This window comes from Castor canadensis, chromosome 4 (genome assembly GCF_047511655.1).
Source record: "Castor canadensis chromosome 4, mCasCan1.hap1v2, whole genome shotgun sequence".
Taxonomy (NCBI): domain Eukaryota; kingdom Metazoa; phylum Chordata; class Mammalia; order Rodentia; family Castoridae; genus Castor; species Castor canadensis.
Genome location: NC_133389.1, coordinates 151,433,767 through 151,456,398, shown reverse-complemented (window position 1 = coordinate 151,456,398; position 22,632 = coordinate 151,433,767). Strand labels below are relative to the sequence as shown.

The 22,632-nt window shown below is 36.4% G+C and overlaps 1 protein-coding gene and 1 non-coding gene across 6 annotated transcripts in view; both read left to right on the top strand.

Moving 5' to 3' along the window:
• Trak2 (trafficking kinesin protein 2) overlaps positions 1-22,632 on the top strand; it is a 69,888-nt gene that overhangs the window by 27,074 nt on the left and 20,182 nt on the right. For all 5 annotated transcript variants that reach the window (XM_074071397.1, XM_020157637.2, XM_074071396.1 and 2 more), the window contains 8 exons: positions 189-383; positions 6,493-6,569; positions 8,268-8,384; positions 9,984-10,193; positions 10,891-10,969; positions 16,708-16,838; positions 17,277-17,351; positions 19,458-19,595. In XM_074071397.1, the coding sequence (XP_073927498.1) occupies positions 189-383; positions 6,493-6,569; positions 8,268-8,384; positions 9,984-10,193; positions 10,891-10,969; positions 16,708-16,838; positions 17,277-17,351; positions 19,458-19,595 (1,022 nt within the window). The remainder of the gene's footprint in view (positions 1-188; positions 384-6,492; positions 6,570-8,267; positions 8,385-9,983; positions 10,194-10,890; positions 10,970-16,707; positions 16,839-17,276; positions 17,352-19,457; positions 19,596-22,632) is intronic.
• Positions 5,090-5,219, top strand: LOC141422955 (small nucleolar RNA SNORA51). Its single transcript, XR_012447645.1, has one exon. It is a non-coding gene; the product is annotated as a small nucleolar RNA SNORA51 (small nucleolar RNA).

Here is a 22,632-nt window from a genome sequence, read left to right as displayed (position 1 = left end):
TCTCTTTTTAAAGAAATCTGGAGAAAGACCAACTATAACACTAAAGTAGATTAATAAATCAGTGAAGAAATGATCTTATCTAACATTTCCTTGGTTTCCTATTTCCAAAAATCTCTTATCACTGATTTTCTCTGTAGCCTAGAAAACCAAAATATATTGGGTTCAATTACATGGACTCTTTTCTTTAGATGTTTGCTCCAATGAGGATCTCCCTGAAGTTGAGCTGGTGAATCTCCTAGAAGAACAGCTGCCACAGTATAAGCTAAGAGTAGACTCTCTCTTTCTATATGAAAATCAAGACTGGACGCAGTCACCACACCAGCAGCAGCATGCATCTGATGCCCTTTCTCCAGTGCTTGCTGAAGAGACTTTCCGTTACATGAGTGAGTATTTTTTATCCTTTTAGATTTTTCCATGGAAATAAAGATCAGGAGTATCTTAGCATTGCCTTTTAAAACACTTGAAATTTAGTAGCCATTGTTCAGGGTTTACCTGCTTGAACTGACTTAACAGGAAGAGATGATCTAACTGTTCTGTGTCTGAATGCAGGAAGGTTGCCATCCTTATGACTCTAAATAGCAAGTGTTGCAAGCATAGAGTTTCCATTTCTTCTATCTTTTACTTGGTATTTACCTCAGGCTGAGAAGAAAAGAGAACTTTTTAAAAAGAAGTGAAATTATTTAAAATTTTATATCATTTTATTATATTTGTCAACATTTATTATCCCAACAGTTTGGTATCCTGCACCATTAACTTTTTGACTTCTATTTCCCTTAAGTACATTCATAGGAATTGTGTTAATCATTAAGGAGCATAGTTCTTAGATTCGTAAGTAGTTTCACTCATGCCAAGGAGAACTACATAAACACTTCATAGTAGCCTTCATTATTTACTTACGGATGCACAAAGAGTATTTTAGTGAGAAGTAGAGCCAGATTTGTCATGAAAAATAGACCTGTTTTACATGAAGCTGTCAGAAATGACAAAACAGAGGAATTTTTAACTTTAAATATGGAGATTTATTTCCATTTGTTCTAATTTCAAAATTCTGCACTTACTTTATTTTTGTTTTCCTTTTTTTTTTTTAACTTCATTTATCCATTCAGTATAAAAATGTTGTGTGCATAGTAGCTGTTAGAATATATGTCTGTAAGTTCAATGTTGATAATGTTTTGAAATTCTTTTAATTTCAATTAAATACAAGATTCCATCAGGTCCTAGACATTCCCAGTGAGTGCTTCAGTGTTTTTAATGACACCTTGTTACTGGAGAATAAATTGTGAAATACTCATTTTCATGGTAATCATTAACTTGCTTTTAGTGGTAGTTTCCTAGAATCAGGCAGTTTCTTAAAACTTATTTACTTCTGTCAATTTCCTAGGACTTACTGCCCATGGGGGGAAAATGTAAATCTTGTTTAAACTTCAGCTACCAAGAAACCTAAATAAAACTGTAATTCTGTCCTTAATATTACTTTTAAGTAACTGAATTAAGTTAAATTAAGGCTTTCAAGGTTTTGTTAAGTTTTCAGTTTGAGAATTTGGTTGCTTGAGATTTTCTAGAAAATGTTTTTTAGAAGGAACACTATTTTGTTTTACCATTTCTTTTTGTAACTTAAGTTTTCAAATTTGTGAGAACTTTCAAACTGAAATTTCATTAGGTAAGTTTAGTTTATCATTATTTTGATAGAGTGACACAAAGTACCCTTCTGTGGCTGTCATGTACCCCACTGTGGGGCTAGAAAGATGTCTTAATATCATGATTTAAATGGGGTCACTTTTAGGATGGATTTTAAAGAGTAAAAAATAAAAGGTATGAAAACTCTAAAATACTTTTCAAGACTTATTCAGGACAGCAGTCTAAAACTTGAGATTAATAAGATGATACAGCTCCATATTTCAGGGTTCTAGTCTAATGATACTATTTTCTCTTCAGCAATTTAAAAATTGAAATATATATGATATACCTCAGATCATGAAGCAAAGAAGGTAGGGTTATAATTGGTGCACTAATCCTGTCTCTGCATTGAACTTTAATTTCACTGTTATTTTAAAGGTATCAATTCTCTGGGTTAATAGTTCAATTAAATATAAATAAACTTAATCATGAGTTTGCATTTTATGAATGTAAAAGATAAGTGATTTTCTTCATTTAACAAATTAAGCAAGTTGGAAAAGCAAAATACAAAACATTCGTTCACCTTTGACCCATAGTTCTTTAACCCCCTGAGACTTCAAGATTTGTGGCATTGAATAATTACTACATACCCTAGCAGACCTCCTAGGTTCTGCTCCCTAATGCTACTTCAACCCCTTTTATCCCCACTTGTCTTACATGCAAGAGGTTACTTGTACTCACTGAAGTGAATTTTAACACGTAATAAAAAGATGATGGCACAGGTAGTGGCTCTCTCCTGTATATAACACAAAGAAGTAGAAAGAGCTATGGAAAAAGAAAAAGTGATTGAGAAGGAACTCTGGGCAGCATTTGGAGTTGGGAGCTTTGTCTTACAGGAAGGAAGGGAGAGAAGTGACTCTCTGAAGTCACCCAAACCAGAAAGAGGTTATTTACTTTTAAGATAGAATATTTGAAAGCGGTGAGTGGGTCCAAAAATAATTTCATCTTAGTCCTTGTCACCCACACTCACAAAGCTTAAATTGTTCAAAGAATATCTTACATATACAACAGGTCACTCTAGGGTCTTCCTAATTTTATTATGAGTAAGCCCCACAGTAAGCTTTGGGATGAGCCTTACAGTCAACACACAGGAAAGGAAGTACCTTTTGTTAATGTAAATACTAAAAGTAGAAACCTAGATCTACCTTTCAGGAGATTTTATCTGGGAATGAAAGATCACCTATACCATTCTCTATGGCATAAGATAAGGAAGAGAGGAGTTGATTATATACTTTTGTTTTGTTTTAGTTTTGAGACAGGGTCTTGCTCTGTAGCCTGGGTTGGGCTGGAACTCAGTATAAAGCCCAGGCTGGCCTCAGACTCATGATCCTCCTGCCTTCACCTCCCAAAGGCTGGGCTAATTATTCCACCCCCTCACCCAGGGATGGGACACAGCACTTTGTGTTTTAACATGTCCTAGTGATGCTGATGCACGCTGCAGCTGAGAACCACTGATACATAAATCATTGTCAACTAAGTAATAGTGAATGACCATTTCACAATGACATTAATTGGAGAATTATGGAAGTAGGGAGAGTATACAATTTTTCAGAGAAAAATTTTGTAGAAATTATTACTTCTCATTGTTAGGTATTCTTTCCCTCACACTCTGCCCTCAAAAATTAACTTGTACTGCCAGGAAAAGAAATATGATAATGTTCAGAAAGCATTAACTGTAAGGTTTGAGAGGCAAACAGGTTTATAATTCCCCTACATCAGCCCTTGTTGCCACTTCCACAAGAATTGAGCCAAATACCCTAACACATCTTTTGTATCATGGAGTACTTACCACCTATGCATCATATGCTAGCTTTGTGCTACCCTTGGGAAAATTGAGAAATGAGTGTCTGTGGAGCTTCATTCTCCCCTGGAGAGAACAGCTGCTCATCAGTCTCCTTTTGTGCTGTCTCAGTCTTTTGAAGGCAGCTTTTTGTATTGCAGAAACATTCTACATATTAGAGCAACAAGAGCTGTTTCAGTTCTTCGGACCTGCCTGCAATTATGAGGAGCTATTGCAGCATTTTCTATGCCATCTGGGCGTGTGTTTCATTTTGGTTTTGGTTTTTGTTGTCATTCTGGTTTTTTGGTGTGGGAAGGTTGGAGAGTGATGAAAGATTAGAATTCTGTTTCTTTTTCTTTTTCTGCTGGTGGTATGGGGTTGCTGTACTGTGGTTTGAACTCATGCTAGGCAAGTGCTCTACCACTTGAGCCATGCCTCATGCCCTTTTTACTTTATTTTTCAGGTAAGTATTCACTTTTGCCCTTGCTGGCCTCAGCCCATCATCCTCCTACCTCTTCCTCCTGTATAGCTGGGATTACAGATGTGCCCCACCATACTTGGCTAGAATTCTTTTAAAAATTCATGAATTGTGGTAAACACTCTAGATCTTGTAAAGCAACATAGGAGAGAAGTATGGGCCACCATCATATAAATAAAAATGTTACTCGAATGGAGTAACATTAGTGTTTCCTATCCTGATGATAATGTGAGATTGAGGTATTTGGTATAAAGTTATGCAGAGACAGAACACAAAGTAAAAGTTAGGGAACAGCTTATGTATATTAACACATATCCCCCATATTTTTGGAAACATTAGATTCTCCAAATTGTATACCAAAAATGTTGAATATTCATTAACCACCTTTGGAAACCACATTGCAAAATTGTTCTGTAAAAATGTTTATCCACTCCCTGATGTATAAATAGGTGTTGTGTTTGTTTTGGTATGGCTTGTTTTCTTTTTAAACAGGGTCTGCCTCAGCCTTTTGAGAGCTGGGATTACAAGTGTATACTACCATACCCAGTATGATGTATGAATTTTTTTTTAAGAGTTAGGAAAGTTTGGACTGGAGGTATTTCTCAAGTGGTAGAATACCTGCCTAACAGGCATGAAGCCCTGGGTTCAAACCTCAGTACTGGAAAAAAAAAAAAAAACAAAGGAAAGTTTATGTCAGGAAATAAACAAGGATCATTGATCATTTCTATACTGTTTAACATATTTTTATTTTAGCATTTGGAAAATAGCTTTTGATAGGATCAATTATAATAAAGACTATCCTTGCCTGTCTTAATCTGTGGTTTGATGCATTTAATTACAAGGCCTAAGTGCCTCAGAGCTTTACTGTGAGTACTTTTGCAGTCATCTCAAGCACAATGCCTTTATTAGGAGTTTTGTGTTAAGAAAGAGAAGACAAACTGATTAGGCTACACAGAGAAAACCATGTTCCTTATCCTTTGGTGGACCAGTCTTTGGGGCTTGGTAGTATATAGGCTATTGCACTAACTTTTTTGTCATAAGAAATATCTAAGCATTTTTAAATTGATTTTGCCTTTTGAAACCTCTTAATGAGAGTTGCTTTTTTTTTTTTTTATCTTGATTGCAATAAGATTTCTTCTTCGTGGAAAATTAGCAGCCTCCTGGTGCTAACCACAGGCTGGGTCTTACACTGACTGTATAAAGAGGAGGGAAAGTAAATATACCCATTATATACCTCAGTTCAGGCCTTGTGTCCTGGTCTTTATTGTGAATGGGAAGACATGGGGTGGGAGAAAAAAAATTAGCAAAAAACAAATGAAAACAGAGATCAACCATAATCCCTACCCAAAGATAACCACTACTAACATTTTAATGTATATCCTTCCAGCTCTCCTACATATAGACATTTATAGTTCTGCTCACTCTTTTTTAAAAAAAGCAATATTAGATTCTATGCCTTCACATACGTATATTTAGTATTTCATTAGAAAGGGACTTTTTGATGTTTTTAGTGGGACTATGCTAGAAACAGCTGCATTGGGAGAAGAGCCCATTACTTTTTCTAATGACCTTGTACATTGGACACTATCACCTGCATGTTAAAATCTCAATTTTGCCACTAGTAGCTTGCTTTGTGATCTTAGACATATCACATAATTTCTCTCAGAGAGATTCTTTATACCAGAAAATGAAATCCTGAAACTAGAGAACTTAAGTTTCTGCTTTAAATTCTCATATTAAACCAAATGTAAACATTTGTAGGAATTATATTTTTTGTTTCTCCTCTCCAGAATATTTTTTATTCTAAACATTTCTTTGCTGTGTTAGTGGCTTCTTTTTTCTTCCCATTTCCTCATGTGTGACTTACTGTTCACAGTTGCTTATTACATCTTTGACCTAATAGTTTTACTTCAAGTTACGTCTGCCATTTCATCTTCAACTCTGATCAATCATGTAGTGTAAGCCATATTATGTATTTTTTAACTTAGATGTATAAAAAGTTTTTGACTGAGTCTCAGTCTCCAGGATTCCTGGTTCTCAATGTTGGTGTTTGTCAGTCATAAGACTAGATTGATGATTTTCATCCTTGGCTCCACCTAGGAATCTCCTGTGTACCATCAGTGTCCTGTGGTTCCTCCAGATCATTTAAATCAAAATCTGGAGGTGAGAACTTCTGCTCCAGATTACATTTGTTTTTGCAAACATTGGCTGGTTTTTTGTAATTAGTCTGGACCATAGATACATTAATTTCATTCCCTCCCACCCCAATTTGTTATTGAGGTCAGAAGTAGAAGAGACTACTCACAGTAAGTATCTGCTTTAGTTTTTAGTCCTTTGGTCTCACTATGCTACACAATTAAATTGTGGCTATTCCTTAGACCCAAACACCTATTTCTCTTATCACCATGGATAAGTTATAGAGTCAGTTTCTCAGCTTATAAATACAAATTCTTTTGGGGGTTTTGTTGTTGTTTTCTTTCAATTCTTATGACTACTTAAATTTTTTTATTTCTAAAGACTATAAAGAGTTGTTTTGTTTTGTTTTTAACAATCTTAGTTCTAGGCACAGACAGGGTGGAGCAGATGACCAAAACTTACAATGACATCGACATGGTTACACATCTCCTGGCAGAGGTAGGAATGTATCTTTTCTTTCTCTAAAAGAAAAACTAAAACATGGATCATTTGTAATCATCCCAATTTGCATATCATATCAGATGAAAGATGATGATGTCTGTGCTTTGGGTTGTTTTGTGTAAGATTGTTACAGATGGAGTAATTGGCATGCCAGCTGGCATTCCCAAGTAGAATGACTCCTAAAGATTATTGTTGTGAAGTTGTAGAGAATTGATTAATAGATGGGGAGGTAGATTGATTGATTAATCAATCAATCAATTCTAGGACAGGGCTGGACCCCTGTCCTAGAACTTAAAAAAAAAAAAAATCTTATAAAATTATCCCTGCTGTTCCTTACCCCGGAACAAAGCTGCCTCTTCAGAAAGTACTTCCATTGCAAATTAACACGGGTAGTTTGGAGCATCAACCCTTTTTACTTTTGGTTTGGGTGATCATTTGAGCTGACTTTGTCCATGCGTTTATAACATGCCTAGTGTACATCTTCCAACTGACAGTCAGTAGTGTTCTCTCTTGTACCTCATTTTCAGTTGGTCTTATAGAAGACTTTCTCTTTGATGTACACTTCTCTCCTCTCTCCCTAGCTCCCCAGAATGATTTCCACATGTGCCATTAACCTGTATTTAAAACAAGATAAATGGCCTTGAGACATGTAGATAATCTGTCCATTTTCAAATGCTGTATAGAAAAAGGATAGGTGCTTAATTTATTCAAATAATGATCAACATAAACAGAACCCATACTCATATAGAAGGCAGTTAAATGTACATTGACAGTTTTCATTCTATAACCAAAATCCTCACCACTACCAGTGGGGTTTCTGTGCCCTTACTAAGTATCACCATCTACCCAGAAAAAGTAACTCTGTGTAGAATCCTATTGGTTGGCTTTTCTATAGGCCGCCCTGCATCATTACCACCAGCTTGTTAGATTCCCTTCTCTGGGCCCTAGGCAAGACTCTGTAATGACAAATTTTCCAATCTTCGATTCCCAGTTTTATTTCATACCATGATCAGTTGTTGACAGGGCTCTGGACTATGGCTTTCCTCTAAGCCACTGGCTTTGAATGCATACAAGTGTTCCCCTAAATGGAACGGTTTGCAGCATATTTAGTTGATTCCAATATCTTAAAATACCCGATTCTATATCATTACTATGCTTGATACACAATTGCACTTGAACAAATATTTCTTGGGCTTTTACTGCTGAACAGGCCCCATTCCCCCACCCTCTTTTTTTGTGCCAAGGAGTGAACCCAGAGTCTCAATTATGCTAAGCACATGTTCTGCCACTGAGCTACACTCACAGCTCCCATCCACATTTTTAAAGCTTATTTTGATTTCCTAATTCCTCAAAGTTTTTAGTGTAGAAGTTCATTTTTTTGCACTAGCGACCAGGATGATCAATAAAATCTCACTTGATATCAAGAAAAGAGATGGCCTCTTTGCATTTATAAGTACAGTAGTCATTGTTTGACCAGTATTTATTAAATACTACCTGAGTGTCTGGTCTGTGTTTATTTGTGGTATCTGGGCTTTAAAATGAATCTTGATGCTTCATATATATATATATATATATATATATATATATATATGGGAATGAGATTGTTTTTGAGGTCAGCAAAATCAACTGCAGAATTTCTAAACTGCCGTCTATTTTTGATTGTATGTAAAGAAAAGAAATTTGTTTTTTTAACAGAGGGATCGTGATCTTGAGCTAGCTGCTCGAATTGGACAAGCTCTCTTAAAGCGGAATCATGTCTTATCTGAGCAGAATGAAGCCCTGGAGGAACAATTGGGACAAGCCTTTGATCAAGTAAGTCTTTGGTCTTGTACTTACAGCATGAAATAATTAGGTCTCGTGCAGTGGAGAAATTTATTTTCCTGATGTCCATGAAATAATGACTATAGGTAAATAACACCAGTACGTGTTGACCAGTGGCTTAAGCCTTTCTGGAGTTGGAGATTGAAAGTTGGAGGCCAGCCCAGGCAAAAAGTCTATGGGAATGCTCCCCCATCTCAACCAATCGCTGGGCGCAGTAGTGTGTACCTGTCATCTCAGCTACTCAGGGATGTACAAATAGGAAGATCAATATCTAGGCCAGCCCAAGTATATAACAAGACCCTATTTCAAAAACTGCCAAAGCTAAAAGGGCTGGCAGAGTGGCCAGGTAGTAGAGCACCTTCTTAGCAAGTGTGATACCCTGAATTCAACCCCCAGTACCACCAGGAAAAAGGAAAATAAATGAAATGTTACTGTATAGAACAGTACTTATGTGATTCTTAATCAACTAAAAGCCTAGATTCAAGATCTGTACTACCTCTGGTGCCCTACTGAGATTCTAAGTCTATCCTCACTCCTTTACATACAGACTTTGTGTGTGATTGTATTTTAATTTTTTTTTAAATAAATACCTGTTCTCTTTCTCTCTCTCCCTCAAGAAAAATAAATAAATACCCAAATATAGGTACCCTTACTCAAACCAAAACAAAAGACAGAAAAGAAACAGAAAATTTAAAATATTTATTCCATATCAATAAATGTTTTTTAGTAAGAATTATTGTCAACTTGAATGGTTAAATTTCAATTTCCCTATAACTTGTTTTTATCTGGCTTTATTTATATTTTATAAATATATTATGGTCAAAAGCACTTGGGCCTTTATGTAAAAATATTTATTTCCTAGAAGTAAAACCCAGTATGGCAGGGAAGACATGCCCAGTTACAGAGCTTAAAAAGTACAAGCCTAAGGTGAAGATTTGAAGTGGGGACTATTATGATACTTTGAAAGTTCTTCAGTTTTGTTTTGGCTTCAACTATAAACAAAGTATAAAAATTGGCTTTTCATTTCACTCTAGGAAAAGCTGTATTTGTTGGGTTAATGGTCTAAAACTGTAGCTTAGGAAGTTATCTGAGGTTTGTTATTCTCTTTTTAGCACTTTCTACTCTTCTTTTTTCTTTTTTGTGGTGGTGGTACTGGGGTTTGAACTCAGGGCTTCATGCTTTCTAGGCAGGCACTCTGCCATTTGAGCCACTCTCCTCATACACACCCAGCCCTCTGTGCTTTCATTATTTTTTAGACAGGGTGTCATCTTATGCCCTGCTGGCCTGGACCAAGATCTTCCTGTTTATACTTCCCTTCTAGGTGGGATGACAGTCTCAAACAGCCATGCCCGGCTTTTATTGGTTAAGATGGAGTATCATGAACTTTTTTTGCCCAGAGTTGAGCCACACAGTCCTCCCTATCTCCATCTCCCAAGTAGCTAGGATTACAAGCTTGAGCTACTGCACCCCGCCTGATCTTGTGATTTTTTTTTTTTTTTTAAAAACATTGGTTTCAAGATTTGGAGGCTATATTGCATGTAAGTAATGGAAAATATAAACTCATTTTAATCCAGTACTCTTTATGTGCAGGTTAATCAGCTGCAGCATGAGCTATCCAAGAAAGAGGAATTGCTTCGAATTGTCTCCATTGCTTCTGAAGAGAGTGAAACTGATTCCAGCTGTTCTACACCTCTTCGGTTCAATGAGTCCTTTAGCTTATCTCAAGGTTTGCTGCAGTTGGACATGCTGCAAGAAAAGCTCAAGGAACTGGAAGAAGAGAATATGGCTCTTCGGTCCAAGGTACATTCAGTGTAATTCTCGTTTTCCTTTCCTTTAAAGCTGTAAGATTCAGGTCCAGGTAATATTGAGATGAAATATGGCATAAACTTCCAATTAGAAAGTGGCAGACAAGGAATTATTTGCTTTTTGTTGTTACCTAGAGCTCACTGAAAAGTGGATAATAGTAGGTTGACTGATAAAATAAGGAGAGTCTACATAGCATATACATCTTGTGGAGTTACATAGATAACTAAATAACTTAGCAGAGCTGTGTCACAAAATTACAAGTTTCTATGAGCTCATAAAGTGGAGTTAATGAAGCAAGTTCTACTTAATCAAGTGACATTTTAGCCAAGGCTACAGATTCATCAAGCAGTTTCAGGGGCATGAGAGCCCATCTCAATAGAAAAAAGCTGGGCATGGTGGTGTGTGCCTGTCATCCCAGAAACAGTGCGAAATGTAAAATAGGATTATGGTCCAGGCTGACCTGGGTAAAAAGTGAGACCGTATCTCCAAAATAACCATAGCAAAAAGGGCCAGAGGCATGGCTCAAGTAGTAAAGAAGCTGAAAGGAATGAGGGGACATGCTTGTTACATCCTTTGACATACCTTTATTTTATGGTAGATAAAGCATGACAGGTTGTGGTTTTTGTTTTTCTTTATAAGTAAACTATAATCTTCAAAAGGCAAAGCCATAATTTATTTTTTTTCCTTGAAGGCTTGTCATATAAAAACAGAAACTTCTACATATGAAGAGAAGGAACAACAGCTTGTCAATGACTGCGTTAAAGAACTTCGTAAGTAATAACATATTCTGCCTCTGGGCAGTTTTTTAGTAGGATATTTCTAATTCAGAAATTAAATCAAGACACAGCAAAGGCAGTCCTAAGAGGAACGTTTATAGCTGTCAGTGCATATATTAAAAGGACAGAAAGATCTCAAATCAGTGACCTAATGCTACATCTCAAACTCCTAGAAAAACAAGAACAAGCAAAACACAAAACAAGCAGAAGGAGAGAAATAATAAAAATAACAGCCAAAATTAATTAAATAGAGACCAAAAAAAAACCATACAAAGAATCAACGAAACAAAAAGCTAGTTCTTTGAAAAAATAAACAAGATTGACAGACCCCTGGCAAATCTGACTAAAATAAGGAAGGAAAAAACCCAAATCAGTAAAATCAGAAACACAAAAGGGAAGATAACAACAAACACTACGGAAATCCAGTGAATCATCAGAGACTACTTTGAGAACCTATATTCCAATAAATTTGAAAATCTTGAAGAAATGGACACATTTCTATATACTTATGACTATCCATAACTGAACCAAGAGGATATTAGCCACCTAAATAGATCTATAGCATGAAATGAAATTGAAGAAGCAATAGTCTCCCAGAAAAGAAAAGTCTAGGACCTGATGGATTCTCTGCTGAATTCTATCATATCTTTAAAAAAGAACTAATACCAACTCTCCTTAAACTTTTCCATGAAATAGAAAGGGAAGGAATACTACCTAACTCATTCTGTGAAGCCAGTATTATACTCATCCCAAAACCATACAAAGACACATCCAAAAAGGAGAACTATAGGCCAATCTCCTTAATGAACTTTGATGCAAAAATTCTCAATAAAATAATGGCAAACCAAATCCAACAACATATCAGAAAGATTATTCACCATGACCACCTCAGTTTCATCCCAGGGATGCAGGAGTGATTCAACATACACAAATCTATAAATGTAATATAGCACATTAATAGAAACAAAAACAAAAACCACTTGATCATCTCAATAGTTACAGAAAAAGCCTGTGATAAGATTCAACACCACTTCATGATAAAAGCTCTAAGAAAACTAGGAATAGAAGGAATGTACCTCAGCATTATAAAGTCTATATATTGACAAACCTACAACCAGCATTATACTTAATGGAGAAAAACTGAAACCATCTCCTCTAAAATCAAGAATGAGACAAGGGTGCCCACTCCTATTCAACATAGTCCTGGAATTCCTAGTCAGAGCAATAAGGCAAGAAGAAATAAAAAGAATACAAATAGGTAAAGAAACTGTCAATATATCCCTATTTGCAGATGACATGATCCTATACCTCAAAGACCCAAAAAAACTCTACCCAAAAACTCCTGGACACCATAAACAGCTTCAGCAATGTGGCAGGATACAAAATCAACTTACAAAAATCATTAGTTTTTCTATATACCAACAATGAAAAATTGAGAAAGAATATATGAAAACAATTCCATTTACAATAGCCTCAAAAAAAAAAAATCAAATACCTAGGAGTAAACTTAACAAAGAATGTGAATAACCTCTACAAGGAGAACTACAAACCTCTGAAGAAAGAGATTGAGGAAGACTATAGAAGGTGGAAAGATCTCCCATGCTCATGGATTGGTAGAATCATCATAGTAAAAATGGCTGTACTAACAAAAGCAATCTACATGTTCACCACAATTCCCATCAAAATTCCAATGACATTCATCACAGAGATTGAAAAATCTACCAAAAGTTCATTTGGAAACACAAGAGACTGCGAATAGCTAAGGCAATACTCAGCAAAAAAAGCAATGCTGGAGGTATTACAATACCCAACTTCAAACCATATTACAAAGTAATAGCAATAAAAACAGCATGGTACTGGCACAAAAACAGAAATGAAGATCCGTGAAACAGAATAGAGGACCCAGATATGAATCCACACAGCTATGCCCACCTTATTTTTGACAAAGGTGCCAAAAACATACAATAGAAAATAGCCTCTTTAACAAATGTTGCTGGGAAAACTGGCTATCTGCCTGCAGAAAACTGGAACTAGATCCATGTCTATCACGCTGTACTAGTATCAACTCAAAATGGATCAAGGACCTTAATATCAGACCAAAAACTCTGAAGTTAGTATAAGAAAGAGCAGGGAATACTCTGGAAGCAATAGATATAGCAAGGACTTCCTCACTAGAACCCCAACAGCCTAGCAACTAAGAGAAAGGATGGACAAATGGGACTACATGAAAATAAAAAGCTTCTGCACAACAAAAGAAATGGTCTCTAAACTGAAGAGATCACCCACAGAGTGGGAGAAAATATTTGCTAACTATATATCAGACAAAGGCTGATAACCAGCATATACAGGGAGCTCAAAAAACTAAATTCTCCCAAAATCAATGAACCAATAAAGAAATGGGCAACTGAACTAAACAGAACTTTTTTAAAGGAAGAAATCCAAATGGCCAAAAACCACATGAAAAAATGCTCACCATCCCTGGCCATAAAGGAAATGCAAATCAAAACCACACTAAGATTCCACCTCACCCCTGTTAGAATAGCTTGTCATCAAAAATACCACCAACAGATGTTGGCAAGGATGTGGGGAAAGAGGAACCCTCATACACTGCTGGTGGGAATGTAAGCTAGTACAACCACTTTGGAAAACAATATGAAGATTTCTTAAAAAATTAAACATAGGTCTGCCATATGACCCAGCAATCCCAATCCTGGGGATATACCCAAAGGAATGTGGCTCAGGTTACTCCAGAGGCACATGCACACCCATGTTTATTGCAGCACTATTCACAATAGCCGAGTTATGGAAACAGCCAAGATTCCCCACTACTGATGAATGGATTAAGAAATGTGTTATTTATACACAATGAAATTTTACTCAGCCATGAAGATGAATGAAATCTTGTTATTCACAAATAAATGGATGGAACTGGAGAACATCATATTAAGCGAAGTTAGCCAGGCTCAGAAGGCCAGAAATCATATGTTCTCCCTCATATGCAGACTTTAGACCTAAAACAAATGCAGTAATATTATTGGACATGGAACACACGCTAAGGGGAGAACACATACAGGAGGAATAGAGAAAGGTAGAAAACCCAAAACTTGAAATGTTTGATGTGCCCACTCTAGAGGAGCTAATACAATAACCTTAAAATGACAGAGGTCAATATGCGAGGGTGACCAGGAAATGGTGAAGAGGTCTGGTAGAAATGAACCAGTTCGGGTTGTAATAAGTATGTGCATGGAAGCAATGCTAGGACTCTCTCTGTATCCTTATCTCAAACTAGCAAAAACGCTGTGTCTCTTATTATTGCTTATGTCTTCTCTTCAACAAAATTGGAGAAGAGGGCAGAACAGGTTCTGCCTGGAAGCGAGGGGGTTGGGGGGAAGAGGGAGGGAGCACGGGGGAGAAATGGCCCAAACAATGTATGCACATATGAATAAATGAATAAATAAACCAAAAAAAATAAAGTCACGAAAGACAATAAAAAGAAACAATTTAAATTGTTTACTATCTTAGTCTCTTTTGTGTTGTTATAACAAAATATTTGAGACTATGTAACTTTATAAAGAGGCTTATTTGGCTCACAATTCTGGTGACTAGAGGGTCAAAACAGCATGGCACCTGCATCCTAGTGAGAATCCTCTGGCTGGCTCACAACATGGCAGAGAAACAGAAAGGAAATTGGCTATGTGCAGAAGGGGCACATGTGGTGGTCTTGCTTTATAATAACCAGCTGTCTAGAAAATGAGCCCACTTGGAGAGAACACCTTTTGTCAGTGGTACCCCCATGACCCAAATATCTTCCACTAGGCCTCACCTCTTAAAGGTTCCACCACCTCAACACCACCACCCTGGGGACCAAGCTTCCAACACATGAACCTCTGAGGGACAAACCTATGCAGACCATAGAAGTTACTGAAAAATATTAGAATATCACATTGAACCCACAACCCTAAATAAGATACTATATGTATTTTTATGAAATATATTTGCTTCAAATAGCCATCATTCTTAAATAAAGACCTATATTTCTATATATAAGTAATAGCATGTTGGAGAAAAAGGAACAAAAGCTCTCATTTTGTTTGTGAAGAAGTAGTCACATAGGGGATATGATTTGCCAAAGTCAGAAAACTGGTAAGTGATAGAACTAGAGCTTAAAAGATGGGATAAAAGGCTGGGCAATTGTGGCTCATGCCTGTAATCCTAGCTACTTAGGAGTCTGAGCTCAGAGGATCATAATTCAAGGCCAGCTTGGACAGGGAGTTCTTGAGACCCCATCTCAACTGATAGCTGAGTTTAGTGGGCCATGCCTTTCACCCCAAGCTACTCTGGAGGCTAAGATTGGAAGGATCGTAGTTCCAGGACAGTGAGGCAAAAAAAAAAAAAAGTTCATGAGACCCCATCTCAATAGAAAAAAGCTGGGCATGGTGGAATGTGCCTATCTTCCAGTGACAGTGGGAAATGTAAAATAGGATCATGGTCCAGACTGGCCTGAGCAAAAAGTGAAACCCTATCTTGAAAATAAGCAGAGCAAAAAGGGCCAGAGGCGTTCAAGTGGTAAAGTGCCTAGCTAGCAAGGCTGAAGACCTGGGTCCAAATGCCAGCACAGCAAAAAAAAAAGATACAAAGCCTGACATTCAATAAGTATTTATTTATTAAGTGTCAATTATGTGTTTTTACAGGAATATATTTTGGGTTGAATGTTAACTAAAATAATTCCTTTAAATTGTGGCTAAAGATTGTCACTAGAACAAGGTATTTAATTAAATATATAACCTTTTATGTTGAAAGGGGCAATGTGATACAGTCACATCAATTCATTTTGACTGTGGGTCTCAAAATGGGATACCTTAGAGTAACAAAATAATAGAGAACCAGAAGAAAAACAAAATTGAATCTCCTCCAGTACTATTTTAGAAAACAAAAAAGTGACTGTAAAAAGTTCAACTCCAGGTCTCCTACCTCCTTAACATCCTTTGAAATTGGTGAGGCTTTTGTCTACTTAAAAATAGTTTACATGACATTGAAAAATTGTTTTGTTTTTGCTTATGTTTGAATGATGAGTTTGTTACAAAAGGCATATTTCCCCAATGGAATTGAGAAGGTTCTATTTCATGTGTGTGCAAGAACTCTAGGCTATAAGGATTATTGTAGAGGTCCTACTTAGTTCTCTGGATTATTGTAGAGGTCCTACTTAGTTCTCTAGGTATCTCGGAAAGTCTCTCCCTTCCAGAAGCATCTCATTAGCTTGCTTTATCATGTTCTGTCATGGACTATTACTGTTCCTTTCTGGAAATGTTCCTTTGTTAGATTTGTTAAGGTTGATTTTCATTGTAAGTGGGATTTTATGCTCCTGAAGAGTTCTCAAATTACCACTCAGCACTTGCAAAGACACATAATTTACCTAGCTTTCCATTCAGTCTTTTATTCTTCATAAAGAGAAAAATTACAGCAAATGTCTCTTTCAAAGAAAATTTTTCAAGCAAAAGTTTAGCCTGTTTGCCATTACAGGTCATCTCTCTTATTAGTGTCATTGTCTCCTATTCAATTCTCAGCATTAGCATTTCTCAGAAAAAACTTTATTTTCCTATCTTATATTAAAGAAAAATCTATTCATGATAGTTCACTGTTTGTTATAAATAAGAATCTGGCCTACAGGCTATTGTTTACCAATTCATGCCTTACCTTTATATTAATTTTTAAATTTTTACTTTGCTTCCAAGGTGAAACAAATGCTCAGATGTCCAGAATGACTGAAGAATTGTCAGGAAAAAGTGATGAACTGATTCGATACCAAGAAGAGATCTCCTCGCTCTTGTCCCAGATTGTAGATCTTCAGCACAAACTTAAAGAAGTAGGTTTACTCAAACAGCTGGAGTTTGCTAACCATTGACCTAGTACTACATACTCTGCTGAGTGCTAATCCGTTGACCAAAATAACCATGGCCCCTGCCTTTTTTAAATACCTTAATCTGATTGCTGTTTTAATCTGCTTTATTCACTAAAGTGTCATGAATAACTACTTTCAAGTCACTATGTCTCTCTCAAAATGGAGTTCGATTTTCCTCAGAAAGTTGTGGCATGAATTATTATGAATTATGCTCATTGTCCTCTGAACACCTTGTGCCTTTTCTGTTCTGCTCAATTTATTGCTCCTAATTGACTTTAGAAAAGTTTATCTTTTATAGGCTTTAAGACTATCCCCAGAGAGAAACTCTTAAAATGTTATTTAAAAGGAAGAAAGTAGCTATATTTTATATGGCCTCACATGTTTGTTTTAATATGCTGTTAGCATGTGATTGAGAAGGAAGAACTAAGACTTCATTTACAAGCTTCCAAAGATGCCCAGCGACAATTGACAATGGAGGTAATGAAATCTTCCTTTATCTTGTGTAATTCAGAAAGGGAGGAATAACCTTTGTAAGTAAGAATTATTAAAGGGGAATTAGCAGATTTGGAAAATAAGAACAAAAGATGAAGATGAAATTATATGACCTAAGATATAAAGCATTTTTTAAAAGTCCTGTCTTTAAAACTAATAGCGACAATGTCCTTGATTAATAGGGAAAAATCTTGACTTATATTAGATTCTTTAGGAGTATATGACCTTTTTACCAGTATTCTACTGTAAACTGTAAATAGCCCAACAATTTTAAAAATAAGATAATTTCTAATTGTAAGTGTTTTTGCAGGTATGTCAGGAGAAGTGTCAAAACCCTTTTTTTTTTCTAACTACATAAATATTCTGTGTATTAGATGTAACTTGATGGTGGTTTGGCATGGGTAAGATTCACCTAGGATGAAGAGGTCTAGTAGATTCCTGAGACTCAGGAGTTACACAGAGTATTCCGGAAGATTTCCTGCAGCTTTAAGCTCTAATAACTTAAAAGCAATTGCTATGCCATATTCAAACACAGATACTTGAACAACAACAAAACCTAAATATGTATCATCAAAACATAAAAATGAAGAAGTATAATGAAACCTCCAAACGACATATGTTTTTTGCAAGTTTGCTGCATTTATATTTCTGAGCTTATTGAAACTCAGACTTGTTCTAAGACTTGGAGCAGCTGTTTTATGGGGAAATGTTAAGATCAGGAAATTAGGCTCATTCATGGAGTTACTGTACTGTTCTTATTATAAAGGTCTGCTGTGGGTACTTAATGAAGGAAACACCAGACATCTAAATTGTACTTTTTCCTGTCTATGTTTTGGCTGAAGAAATCAACCAGGCAAGCTAGTTGGTTTAGAAATTCTAGAAATAGATCTCAATGTCCACTTTTAAAGAGTTTGAATATATTTTATGACCTTTCAGAGGTATTAAAATCACTAGGCTCAATGCAAATGTAAGATTCCACTTCTACATTCTCTGATAACAGGTTAAAATGCTAGGTTTCCACAAATTACTTTAAGCATCCCTGTGTCTTAAATCAGACTCCCCAGATGCTTTTCAGTGATGTGAAAATCCTAACTTAACTGACTTAGTAGCCCTTTAATAATCAAAGTCAAGATGTCTGGATTTTGGGTGTTTTCATCTTTGGCAAATGACAGGAGATGAAAATTCATGAGACTGTTGTGTCATGTCCACTTTCAGAAAATCTGACTTTTCAGGTTTTGTCACTGAATTGGACACCTAGTAGGAAGTAGATAGAGGATGATAAAAAGGAACTGATCGATTTTCAGAGTGCTGTGGCACAGATGTGATTCAGAAGCATGGTACCCAACACTCTGATTTTGGAAGTGTTTGATATTTAAAACAATGAATAAATCTGTATCTTTAAAAGGAAACAAAAAAGAGAGAGTCACCTGGGAGAACATGTTTTAAATGGAGATTTCCAGACACCATGCCAAGAGTTTCTAATTCAGCTGGTCTAGAATCAGGGCCTAGAATGTGCATTTTCAATAAACATACCCAGCCCTGGTGACTGGTGATTCCGATGAGCTGGTTCTCTCTCTTTCTCTCTCTCTCTCTCTCTCTCTCTCTCTCACTAGACTAGTGTATCTAGAAATAAAAGAAGATTCTGGAACAAGAGAAAAAAACCAAGTTGAGCACCCTGTGACATCTAAAATCTTGTCACTTACAGACTTCAGAGTGATGTTTAAACCTATTATCATGCTAAACCTTACTTAACCATAGCTATTATAATTCCTCTGTAAGTTTTCTAGGTATGAACTGTGAAAGATTAAATTGATAGGTCTGGTTGTCTCGGCTACATTTCAGGTTTGGAGAAATCTCATTTTGGGATAATTTTGAGCAAGATACCCCAATTCTAGCAGTTTGAAATAAATACACTCTCTTTACTGTTTATTTCAGAGTTTTTGTATTGTTAAAATAATATTTATGCAGTCAGCTAGTCCTGTCGGTAAAATGAATACTTATCCCCACAAAATCCTTTGTTCACAGGGGTTTTGTGCTTTCCCCATTGTTGTTTTGAGGAGATAGTAAAATACACTACCACCTTCCTTTCAGCTTCATGAGTTACAAGACAGGAACATGGAATGTCTGGGAATGTTACATGAATCCCAAGAAGAAATAAAAGAACTTCGAAGTAAATCTGGCCCTGCTGCTCATCTCTACTTCTCCCAGTCTTATAGAGATTTTACTGGGGTAAGAAACTAAGAAAGATACCATATATTTAAAGAAACTTGTTGAGATAAGATTGTCCAGAGAATAATACAGTTTAAAATGGCATAAGTATCTTGTTTTTAGAATCCAATTATTGATTTAGGCCTTAATTTGTACACCTACATCTTCCTTAACACTCCTATTTATTCTAACAGAGACCTTCTGAACTTAAACTGTAATATATGAAACGAACCCTAAGGAAATCAGGTCTTCAATCTGTGTACCGTAGAGCTACTTAACCTGGATCATCCTACCCTAAACTTATTTAAACTGCCACTTATTAAAACAACTTTAAACATCTGAATCTCTTTCAATAAATCTTGAGTTTCTCGGTGTATTTAACTCCAGTTAGTGGAAGCCTCATGTAAACAGAAATCATGATTCCTTAATCCATTAATAAACAGTATTTTTTGAATGATACAAATTAATAAAAACTTCTGCATTTCTGCCAGCATTTATAATATTGGTTCAAAGAGTTATTTTAACAATCTGGTTCCTAAACACTTCTGAAATTTTTTTAAAAGACCAAAGATTTTCTTTCTTTCTTCCTTTCTTTCTTTCTTTTTCTTTTATTCATATGTGCATACAATGTTTGGGTCATTTTTTCCCTCTTCCCCCCACCCCCTCCCTCTCCCCTCCACCCCACGCTACCAGGCAGAAACTATTTTCCCCTTATCTCTAATTTTGTTGAAGAGAGAGTATAAACAATAATAGGAAGGACCAAGGGTTTTTGCTAGTTGAGATAAGGATAGCTATACAGGGAGTTGACTCGCATTGCTTTCCTGTACATGTGTGTTACCTTCTAAATTAATTCTTCTTGAACTAACCTTTTCACTAGCTCCTGGTCCCTTTCTCCTATTGGCCTCTGTCACTTTAAAGTATCTGCATTAGTTTCTCTGCATTGAGGGCAACAAATGCTGTCTAGTTTTTTGGGTGTCTTACCTATCTATCCTCATACCTCCCTTGTGTGCTCTAGCTTTATCATGTGATCAAAGTCCCATCCCCTTGTTCTGTTTACCCTTGATCTAATGTCCGCATATAAGGGAGAACATACAATTTTTGGTCTTTTGGGCCAGGCTAACCTCACTCAGAATGATATTCTCCAGTTCCATTCATTTACCTGCGAATGATAACATTTCATTCTTCTTCATGGCTGCATAAAATTCCATTGTGTATAAATACCACATTTTCTTAATCCATTCATCAGTAGTGGGGCATCTTGACTGTTTCCATATCTCGGCTATTGTGAATACTGCTGCAATAAACATGGGTGTGCAAGTGCCTGTTTGGAGTAACCTGTTTTTGAATTTTTTCACATTCTTTTGGGTATATCCCCAAGAGTGGTATTGCTGGATCATATGGTAGATCTATGTTTAGATTTTTAAGACGCCTCCAAATTTTTTTCCAGAGTTGTACTAATTTTGCATTCCCACCAGCAGGGTAAAAGGGTTCCTTTTTCCATCCTCGCCAACACCTCTTATTACTGGTGTTGCTAATGATGGCTATTCTAACAGGGGTGAGGTGAAATCTTAGTGTGGTTTTAATTTGCATTTCTTTTATGGCTAGAGATGGTGAGCATTTTTTTCATGTGTTTTTTGGCCAGTTGAATTTCTTCTTTTGAGAAAGTTCTGTTTAGTTCACTTGCCCATTTCTTTATTGGTTCATTAGTTTTGGGAGAATTTAGTTTTTTAAGTTCCCTATATATTCTGGTTATCAGTCCTTTGTCTGATGTGTAGCTGGCAAATATTTTCTCCCACTCTGTGGGTGTTCTCTTCAGTTTAGAGACCATTTCTTTTGATGAACAGAAGCTTTTTAGTTTTATGAAGTCCCATTTATCTGTGCTATCTCTTAGTTGCTAGGCTGCTGGGGTTCCATTGAGAAAGTCCTTGCCTATGCCTATTAGTTCCAAAGTATTTCCTACTCTTTCCTGTACCAACTTTAGAGTTTAGGGTCTGATATTAAGGCCCTTGATCGGGATTGGACTATGAGCACATGATAAAAGCGAGAGCACACAAGGAAGGGGTGAGGATAGGTAAGACACCTAAAAAACTAGCTAGCATTTGTTGCCCTTAACGCAGAGAAACTAAAGCAGATACCTTAAAGCAACTGAGGCCAATAGGAAAAGGGGAACAGGTACTAGAGAAAAGGTTAGATCAAAAAGAATTAACCTAGAAGGTAGCACCCACGCACAGGAAATCAATGTGAGTCAATGCCCTGTATAGCTATCCTTATCTCAACCAGCAAAAACCCTTGTTCCTTCCTATTATTGCTTATACTGTCTCTACAACAAAATTAGAAATAAGGGCAAAATAGTTTCTGTTGGGTATTGGCGGGGGGAGAGGGAGGGGGGGAGTGGGTGGTAAGAGGAGGGAGGGGGAGGAGTGGGTGGTAAGGGAGGGGGTGGGGGCAGGGGGGAGAAATGAACCAAGCCTTGTATGCACATATGAATAATAAAAGAAAAATGAAAAAAAAAAAAAAGATTTAGACAGATTTACTGATGTAAAACAAAGCCAAAGTACACCCTGGAGATAGGATATAAATAAATAAATAAATAACTCAAAAAGGAAAAAAAAAAAGGCCCTTAATCCATTTTGAGTTAATATTGGTATAGGGTGATAAACATGGATCTGGTTTCAGTTTTTTGCAGACTGCTAACCAGTTTTCCAGCAGGTTTTGTTGAAGATGCTGCTATTTCTCCATCTTATATTTTTAGCTCCTTTGTCAAAGATAAGTTGGTTATAGTTGTGTGGCTTCATATCTGGGTCCTCTGTTCTGTTCCACTGGTCTTCATGTCTGTTTTTACACAAGTACCATGCTGTTTTTATTGCTATTGCTTTGTAATATAGTTTGAAGTCGGGTATCGTGATACCTCCAGCATTGTTCTTTTGACTGAGTGTTGCCTTGGCTATTCGTTGTCCCTTGTGTTTCCAAATAAATTTAACAGTAGATTTTTCAATCTCTTTGATGAATGTCATTGGGATTTTGATGGGAATTACATTAAACATGTAGATTGCTTTTG